This window comes from Acartia tonsa, chromosome 12, assembly GCF_053477335.1.
Source record: "Acartia tonsa isolate MP-2025a chromosome 12, ASM5347733v1, whole genome shotgun sequence".
NCBI classification, from domain to species: domain Eukaryota; kingdom Metazoa; phylum Arthropoda; class Copepoda; order Calanoida; family Acartiidae; genus Acartia; species Acartia tonsa.
Window position 1 is genome coordinate 5854753 of NC_137271.1, and position 10262 is coordinate 5865014.

The following is a 10262-nucleotide window of genomic DNA, read 5'->3' on the forward strand; positions in this document are numbered from 1 at the left end:
TTTTACTTTTAGTTATTAATATGTAATATGAATGAATACATTAATAATCCTTATACTAAAGTAACAGGATGTTTGTGTATCTATGTGTCTGTCTGTGTGGCTGTCTGTGTGTCTGTACCAAAGGATCTCGCTAACCGCTGAACCGATCGGGTTCTCCTTAACAGGGTAGATTCTCATAGGCCCTGGGAAGATTTATAACTAATTTGGGGGAGGGTACCACCACCCTCCCAAGAGAAATCACAATAAAATCGAAAAAAATTGAAATATCCCTGCCGCATAGTGTTGCTAGCGTATAAATGTCTCTACGTAGCGTAGTGGCGCTGCGTAGAGCTTAAATTTAACAGCTGATTGACCATAGACAAATTATTTCTCAAATTAGATATTAAAATAAAAAAAATATTTAAATGACACTAGAGGCCTCTAGGGGCGTAGCCGCTAGTCAAAGATAAAGCAAAATATGAAAGAGTTCGCAAGCAAATAGTTGATCAAGGAAATCAGCTTATGCCAACAACGAAATTAATTCAGAAAAATAACAAAACCTATAAGTGGATTTTTAGCTGAAGTAGGAGGGCAATACAAAGTAGAATTCTATCCCCGAGAATCAAATATTATTTTAGATTTATTTTGCTTGTTGGTTATTCCTTATTCCTGCAAAAATAAATACCAGTATCAAAATTCGGATATAATTTCAGTCACAGTTTTCAATGCCTGTTTATATAAAGCTAAATGTAAATGATTAATATATTTTATGGTATGCTTCTAAAGAAAACAACTATATACTTTGTTGCATAAATCCTATTTCAAGAAAGTTTCCCATTATCTCTAGTTTGTGTGCTTTTGACTATAACAAAGTGTTTGATTTCATAATTATTATTTAGTCAAATCGTTTACATTAAATTGAAAAGAACGAGCTTCCATAAAAAAATCAAATGTATTAAAAAAAAACAGACTGGCATCGTATCACTATATTTGAGACTACCGGATACACTCCCCAGAGGACTCTAGGGGCAGTTGAAGAGGGGGTAGTTAAATAAGATAACCCAATTTTTATTTTAGATTTAAAAAGAAACAGCAAAAATAATTGGGGGGGGGGGGGTGTTGCTTTTTTTTTTGGGGGGGGGGGGTGACGGTAATTTTTTCTAAAGGCGACTTCTTTTGGGAGAGTGGCAGTACCCTACCTCAAAATAGTTAAAAACCTTCTTTAGACCTATAAGAAGCTACACTGTAAGGGATAATTTTATCGGTTCAGTTGATAGCGAGATCCTTAGGCACAAACCAGGAATAAGGTATAACCAACAAGCAAAATAAATCTAAAAAAATATTTGGGGGGCAAATGGAGAGGTCGTCAGTTTTACGATGTGTTGCCTAAGAGATATAAGTTTTCCGGAATTTTAATGTAGGGAGTAGATTTGAAATCTCCATCAAATTTTTTAGGATTTTTTATAAAATTCGTTTTTTGTATAATTCTTTATCTAAAAGCGGAAATACAAATTAAGTTAATTAATTTTGGCATCTGTGATTGGTGGATTTAAAAAATCTGCGCTCTGATTGGATGTCGTACATCATTCAACCAATTAGAGCGCAGGTAGTTAAAAATCCACCTATCCTATTGGTCAAAATTAATTAACTTAAAATATATTTTCGCTTTTAGATAAAGAATTTTACAAAGAACGACTTTTATAAAAAAATCCTTAAAATTTGATGCAGATTTCAAATCAACTCCCTACATTAAAATTCCGGAAAACTAATATCTCTTAGGTTGATCCCCAACGACAGCTGAAAAACACGTATAGGTTTCGTGATTTTCTTCCGAATTAATTTCGTTATTGGTAAGAGCTGGACACAAACAAACAAACACACATCCTGTTTATTTTAAGAATTTCAGAGATGTTGTAAGAAGAAAAGTATAATGTCAACTAGTAGTATTCTCTCTACTAATACAACAGAGACGCACACGGAGAATTATTTCCTCTCAAGTCCGATCCTTAACATCCTTAGAAATATTGAACAATCAATAGGGCATGAATAATAATTTTCTCATATTCAATCAAACCGGTTCTCATCGTATTATATCCGGCTTTCTACGAATATGAAAATGTACAATCATAAGATTAAAACCAGTTTTTTTAGCCCGTGCCTTCCGCTGTTTATAATACTATTATTTTTTTTTTTTAACTAATATTCAATGATTAATCACAAAATTTTTAAGCTATCTATAAAACAAAGTAGTACGATGTCTGTCTGTCCGTCCTAGAGACTAGGGGCGAAGCCGCTAGGGTTAGATATGAAAATAGCTATTTCTCGCATCGTATTATAAACAGCTTTCCGCAGATATAAAATGTACAATATGATTTAAAGCAGTTTTTATGCCTTGTTTTATCATATAATTGTATATTTTTATATTCGTAGAAAACTGGATGGAATACAATGCTAGACATAATTTTCAGTATGGCTAAGAACTGGTTCTAATTAATCGGATAATAATCGGTTTCGAAGAGATACAGGAAACAAGTTTAACTTAAAATACACTATGCTTGAATACATAACAAAGGGATTCTTTATAACAAACTAAGGTTGTCAAAATCTGTATAAAAAAGCTAATTATTTGTAGCAGCTATCTTTAATACAGCAGAGATACCTAAAACACGCGAATAAAAATCTTATTTTTTTAAGGATCCACCGCTCAATTTTTCCCTGGAGAATAACGGAAGAATAATGTAACCTTTGGAATATTTAATCTTTTTATTGAATGGAATAAACAATCAAGATTTAAGCTTTTAAGAGTAGCAAATTAAGTGATTTTTGGATTAGAAATAGATTTTAAAAAGGGATAATCAAAGCTGGCTAAAATAAAAATACTTTCCACTCCTATTGTAGAGAAAAATAAGAAACATTTAAGCAGGAAAAGGAAAGACAAGATTTCTCTTCTACAATTCGCATATTATTATCATTTAGATTTTTAAAGATATTTAGCAAATCTTTAGACAAGGATAAAGCTATAATTAATATCTCGTACGGTTCCTGCACCGGAAAAGAATGCAACAGATACTTAATCAAGACATCACGGAATACTTTGAAATAACAAATAAATATTAGTACCATATTATATTCAAGGTAAAATCATAAAATTATTAAGTAATATCACAGTAATATAGGCTTAAAGATCCAGGTAACTAATCAACCAGTGATGCAGGCAATTCTGGACCAGAAGTATCCAGGCTTGGATTTGCTAGGTAGAGCATCAGGACATAACTTCTCTGGCTTACCATCTGTATCATCAACATAGCACCACACCTGAAAAATTGAAAAATATTAGATTTAAAAAATTGGATTTTTAAAAGCAAAGCTTTTCTAAAATTAGGATAGTTTCGCCTTTCTGGGGCAGTTCATTAATTTAGACATGTTAAATCATCCTATAGATTTCAAACTTTGCATTATGATTCCTAAAACAGTTTAGGAAAATTTAAGTGTAACAACTAATAATTACGTTAATTTGAAACATTGCTTTTTAACCTTTGACAAAAAATTTTTTATATAACAAGGTATTACGTTTACAAGCATTTTACTTAAGATTGTTAATAACAGATACGGGGTAGACATGCAGAGTTAATGGACCGCAGGTAAAGACTTCGAATAACGCAGTCTGATATTAAACATGTTTATAAAAAAAGGGAGTGAAGAGTTTCTATGCTCCCAAAGATCAGATTGGAATACAACGTAGAAATAAATTTAATTATTGAAAATTTAAAAGACTGAATAATCGATGTACTATATAAATTATAGATACTGGATGCAGTTGTTTTTTTTATTGCAAAATATTTCATCTTTTTATTTTGACCTTTATCTGAGAACGTAAAATTTCCCACATAGTTTAAGAACCGACAAGTGCAGGTAGAGTAAATTAATGAATAGCAACGCTACTACAAATACTCACTCTAAGGTCTAGCTTGGATGCACCAACATTGCAGTTACCACGTCCATCATCTGTATACATGGCAGGGTTCTTACAGGTACACTTCTTGTACAGCTAAATAATACATTATTATACTAGATGGACACACAATAATCTGTATACATAGCAGGGTTCATGCAGGTACACTTTACAGCTAAAATAATACATTTATTATAATAGATGGACACACAATAATCTGTATACATGGCAGGGTTCTTACAGGTACACTTCTTGTACAGCTAAAATAATACATTTATTATACTAGATGAACACACAATCTGTATACATGGCAGGACAGGTACACTTCTTGTACAGCTAAAATAATACATTATACTAGATGAACACAATAATCTGTATACATGGCAGGGTTCTTACAGGTACACTTCTTGTACAGCTAAAATAATACATTTATTATACTAGATGAACACACAATAATCTGTATACATGGCAGGGTTCTTACAGGTACACTTGTACAACTAAAATAATACATTTATTATTCTAGATGAACACAAAGTAATCTGTATACATGGCAGGGTTCTTGCAGGTACACTTCTTGTACAGCTAAAATATACATTTATTATACTAGACGGACACACAATAATCTGTATACATGGCAGGGTTCTTACAGGTACACTTGTACAGCTAAAATAATACATTTATTATACTAGATGGACACACAATCTGTATACATGGCAGGGTTCATGAAGGTACACTTTTTGTACAGCTAAAATAATACATTTATTATACTAGATGGACACACAATAATCTGTATACATGGCAGGGTTCTTACAGGTACACTTCTTGTACAGCTAAAATAATACATTTATTATACTAGATGGACACACATTAATCTGTATACATGGCAGGACAGGTACACTTCTTGTACAGCTAAAATAATACATTTATTATACTAGAAGGACACACAATAATCTATATACATGGCAGTGTTCATGCAGGTACACTTATTGTAGTACAGCTAAAATAATACATTTATTATTATAGATGGACAGACAATAATTCTTGCAGTACACTTATTGAAGAGCTAGAATAATACATTCATAATTATAGATGGACATACAATAATTAGTCCTACTCAAAATTAAATGTGAAGCAGACAAAGATTTTGGTTTATAATTAACTCGCATATGATACATTTAAAGCGACAAAATTTATCATTATAAATTCATAACAATTGCCCTAATAAAATAAGCATACTTATTAATGTGGTTATTTTATTCTTGCTCTATTCCTATTGGTTCAAATAAGAGATTGTTAATCAAACAAATGCCAAATGTTATAACCTAAACAAATTTAATACAAACAAAATACCTAATGTAGCAAAAATATTACAAAAAAAAACTTACATCAACATTGCATCTGTTAGGGCATGGTGGTGGTGGTGGAGGTGGGAAGGGGAAGGGGTATGGAGGACGACCTCCAGGACGGCGGGGAGGAGGAGCGGCATCCGCGGCATAGTGGTCATCTTCATCCTGAAATAATAAAAATAAAATTTGAAAATTTTTTCAGATCTTTACATATTAAAATTCACCAATTTAAAGCGTTTAAGGCTTTTGGGATTGAAAAGCAGCAGCTTTTAATTAATTTCAGCATTTCAAGAAAGTCTAATATTTATTAAGGTTGGTTAAATCCATTTTAAACATCCAGCATAACCAATAGATTTAAAGGGATAAGACAATGGCAGATAAATTTATATATATTCCAAATGATGATACACAAACTTACCACTTCTGTAGATAAATATTAGTGATTTAAACGTTTTAACACTAAACTTAATCAGCCAAAAAATCCAAATTTATTTAAGTCTCCAAAGTCGTTCAGCCAACGCTTGAGATACCGTTATAATAAAACTTTAGATACTATTCTAATGAACAGCCCATTGTTCCCATTCAGAGCATAACCACTAGCATATTATAATTAGATTTTTAAAAAATATGGCCAAATAAAAGAGACCAAACTAGGTAGAACAACTGAAGACAAAATATTTTCGTGGAGCCACAGGTATCCAGATGTACAGCAGTTAACTCTGGAGGTGAAATATCATAAAGACTGACCTTATCCTCTACATCATAAAGAGGTGGGAGTACATATTCATCCTCCTAAATAAAAGACACCAACCATTTTAGAGATTTAGTTCCTTATTTATATTTATTGCAGAAATTTCTTATCAGTTTTCAAAAAGTATCCTGTAAAACTTAAGCCATACTAAATATCACTTATAGCATCGTATTTCATATAATTTTCCAAGATTATTAATAAAAATCATTCCAGTTTTGTTAAACCGGACCTTCAGCCCTTCGTAGTCTACCTAAACTGGTGCAAATCTTATAATTCTCATTTTAATTTCCGAGGAAAGCTGTCTTATGCACTTAACAGATCTAAATATTATTAATACCTCATCATATGGGAATGGGGGTAGAGGACCATTGTAGCCTGGAGGGGGAGGAGGGAAGGGATAAAGTCCAGGCGGGGGTGGGGGAGGGTATCTCTCCTTCTCCTGAAATATAAAAATAAAAATATTTTAGAGTCTGGTTTTTAAAAGGGGAATTGAAATTATTTTATTATATATTTTTAGGTTAGCATCAAAATCAGTATTATCAGCTGGAATAATGAAAAATCATATATCGTATTATATTTTCCTACGAATATACAAATGAAGTTTTATAATGCCAATTTTGTTGCCCCGGACCATCGACAATTAGGGCTCACATAACTAGTTTTAATCTTTTTTTCATTTAGTTATCCGCAGAAAGCTGTCTATAATAAGATACAAAGCAATTTTAACTTCCTATTCTGAAACTAAAAATAATTTTACCTTGATAATGACGTCCTTTTCCTTCAGCTTGTCTGTACTGGAAATTGCGGCTGCGGCTCTAAAAAAAATATTGAAAATTTGCTTCAGCGTTACAATACACTAACCCCTTTCACCCTCTTTAATTTACAAACATTATACTAAGGAGAGGAAAGGAATAGAAAGGGGGGGGGGGAGGTTAATGCAACCATCTGATCTGAAATTTTGCACGAGTAATCCTTGGTAGGTCTATTTTTCCTAAATCGAACAAAAAGTTGGAAAAGTAGCGGCTAACTGCTTGCGGCTCAGCCGTTTAGCCATTTTTGGGTATTTTCAAGGGAAATCCATCACGAAACCTCTCCATATAATACTCTTTTCCGCTCCAAAAAGTTTTCAAACGGTTCTAGCCGGTAGTTGCTGGTACTAGAAATCTAAAACAGGCTTTTTTTTTGTATCATTCCACACGATTTAAAGCAAAAATATGTTTCAAAAAGTATATTCCTACGTAATTTAGGACCGATTTGCCCTAAAATGACTGAGCCGTTAGCAGTTACTTTTTCAACTTTTTGTTCGATTTAGGGAAAAAAGACCTATCAAGGATTACTCATGCAAAATTTCATATCAAAATTCGAATTCTAAGTGCCATTTATACATTGATTACGAGATAGTTACAATGATTACGAGATGGTTGCATTAAACCCCCCCCCCCCCCCTTTATTATTTACCAAATCAATGAGCAAAAGAGATCTTTAACATTCTCTTGTTTTAGCTTAAATGTACCACTCCCCCCCCCCCCCCCACCCCCCAACAATAAAGGAATTCTAGAACATTCCAGAACAAGAAACGCAAAAAGGTGCTAAAGCTAATTTTTTTTATTTAAAGTTTTTACCTGGCAAAAGGGGCATCATAATCATCATCTTCAATCTCCAAGTCTGGATATTCACCTTCATCGTCCTTAAATTAAAAGAAATAAGAAATATAACCAGCCATAATGAGATAGTCGAGATATCCATGAAGACATCAATATGTAGCGAAGCTCAAACTTTTAAAATATGATAAAATCTTAACTACTTTTTTTGGATAAATTCCAACAACAAAGCTATGTACTATATACATTTGTCAAGGTAGACAGCATCCATAAGTAGCAAAATAACAAAAAACCAACATCAAATATAAATATATAAAAGATTATTAATCTGAAAAAGGTCAAAAATCTCCAATGCTAAACATATACTAAACCAAAAACCCTAGTTAAAGTTTTCCCAAAAATGCTTTAAACAAACAGACGTGCAGTCAGAAAAATGAATATTTCGAATTATAGAGTTGTCTCACACATGAGAATTTACAAATAAACAAAACTTACATATGCAGATGCTAAACAGGCAAACGCCAAACATAGCAAGAACGACCTCATCCTAAATAAAATAAAGAAAGCTCAATTGACATTTAAATAGCAGATTAACTTTAAAAAAAGATTTTATTTAAACGAATCTATTATTAAAAGCTGCAAAGTACAGATATAAATATTTAGAGATTTCTAATAGATATTGTACATAAAATAAATATTTTCTTAAAAACAATAATTACATCTGTTTCAAAGTTTAAAGTAGGAATGGACCTAAAAATAAAGTTGTTAAATAAAAGGATTAAGCAAGCGATATATGACTTAATAAATTCTTTACAAAATGGGGTATATGCACAAAATTTCAATTTCAAGCGGAGATAATAGGGAAGAGGCGTAAATCCCCCCCTCCCGCCCAATTAAAGTGCAGAAATGGGGCGAACTTTTTAAGGGTTAAAGAGTACATATAAAAAACTCAAATTAATCACTTAACAATAAAATATAAATTAAATAAAATAGAAAAAACTTCTCATACACACCTTTCACCTTCTACAACTAAGAGGTAAACCACTTAACTATTATATATGATAATGTACGGTAATAATAAAATACATTTGTTATGATTCTAGGGTTGTCCAAAAATAGATACAGCAAAACGTACTTTTTGTGTGTAAAGTTATTTTCTTGGAACCAAAAATTTAAATATATTTTATTAAGAAATTTATGAAGTTTATTTTTAAACCTCATTAAAGATTATTAATTTTCAAAATTCTGAGTTTGTTTTATCTTTTTATATTTTAACTGTCGTAAAATCTTGTTGGGGTATTATTTAATTCATAAAAATTGTTAACAAACACACAAATTTCTTTTTTTTCCTTCAATTTTAAATGCATAATTTTTAAAAGCGAAGCTTTTCTATAATTAGGGTCGGTCCTTCCGTCCGTCCGCCACAGAGAGATAGCTCTTTTCGTCAATTTAAATAGGTTAGAATTGTCCTATCGATTTCAAATTTTGCAGGGTGATTCCTGTATTAGTTAGGTAAGATTTAGAAAGCGTAGCAACTCTATATTCATTACCAGAATGTCCGTACGTCCATTTTTAACATGTTGATTTTTTACTTTTTTAACATCAAATTTTAGGTGATCTAATTATCCGATTGATCTGATTTTTGGTATACTGATTACTGGGACAGCAAAGTACAATATTATAAGCGAGGCAACTCTATAATCAAGTCTCTAAAAATGTAAGTATGTCCTTAAAGATTATCCTGTATCAAGCAGTTATTCATCAAATTTACTTACAATTTTGCTTTGACTCTTATACATTTATATTCTGATTATTCAGTACTGACACTTTACAAAGGTTAATGTTCGTTTGTCCTACCGTTTCAGAGCTTCGCTTTTATAGATGCTGTCATCCTTGTTATATTAAAAAAGATGATATTACTAATAACATATGTAAGACTAGCGGCTACGCCCCTATCATCTAGGAACTCGATTCGAAAAGGCAGAGGGGACTAGAAAAATATCTTAAAACCATCCCAAGACCCAAATTTGAAATTAAATTGTTATTAAAATCAACAACAAACAAAAGAAGATGATTTTTAATTATCATGAAATGCATTTTAGAAAATTGATATTTTCATGTACAAAACTTTTGAAATTTACATTGAAAATTTGGACGTTTGTTTAAATAAGAACAACCATTCTTCTTTTGATTAAGTTCTGTATATGTATAATTATATGTATAAATTAGAAATATTATCTTACACCCGTCCAACCCCCCGTCATAAAAATATCGTTAAAGTACAGTATCTACGCAGTCTTCAAATCAGATACGAGTAATCTTTTACAGATTCATTCAATGCTTGTAACTTCGCCTCTTTCCTCTAGGGGGTAGTGTGGATTGGGTGATTGGGGGTTGAGGAAAATAGCCTAAAACCACAAGATCAAAGACATTTATAAAGCTCTTAAAAAAGTATAACCAATTCGGATCAGCATTTGCCGAGATCTTATACTTTAGACAAAAATCCTTACTCCTTTATATTATACTAGCGGCTACGCCCACAGAGGCCACGAGGGGCACTTAAGGAGGGGAAATTTGAATTTGATAACCAAAAATTGTAATAAACCTTTCCAGGACCTATGGGAAGCTGGCCT

The 10262-nt window shown here is 31.9% G+C and overlaps 1 protein-coding gene across 2 annotated transcripts; it reads right to left on the reverse strand.

Moving 5' to 3' along the window:
- Positions 1-3090: 3090 nt before the first annotated feature.
- Positions 3091-8678, reverse strand: LOC145333539 (uncharacterized). 2 transcript variants are annotated; one of them, XM_080178701.1, is made up of 8 exons: positions 8125-8668; positions 7651-7715; positions 6786-6843; positions 6366-6467; positions 6025-6069; positions 5317-5442; positions 3935-4027; positions 3091-3294 (listed from the first exon to the last, which is right to left on the reverse strand). In XM_080178701.1, the coding sequence occupies exons 1-8, from the start codon at positions 8173-8175 to the stop codon at positions 3178-3180; spliced, it is 657 nt and encodes a 218-aa protein (XP_080034827.1). In that variant the 5' UTR covers positions 8176-8668; the 3' UTR covers positions 3091-3177. The 2 variants fall into 2 exon arrangements, with proteins under 2 accessions (XP_080034827.1, XP_080034828.1); XM_080178702.1 differs by lacking the exon at positions 6025-6069 and having other exon boundaries at positions 8125-8678.
- Between the last annotated feature and the right edge of the window lie 1584 nt (positions 8679-10262).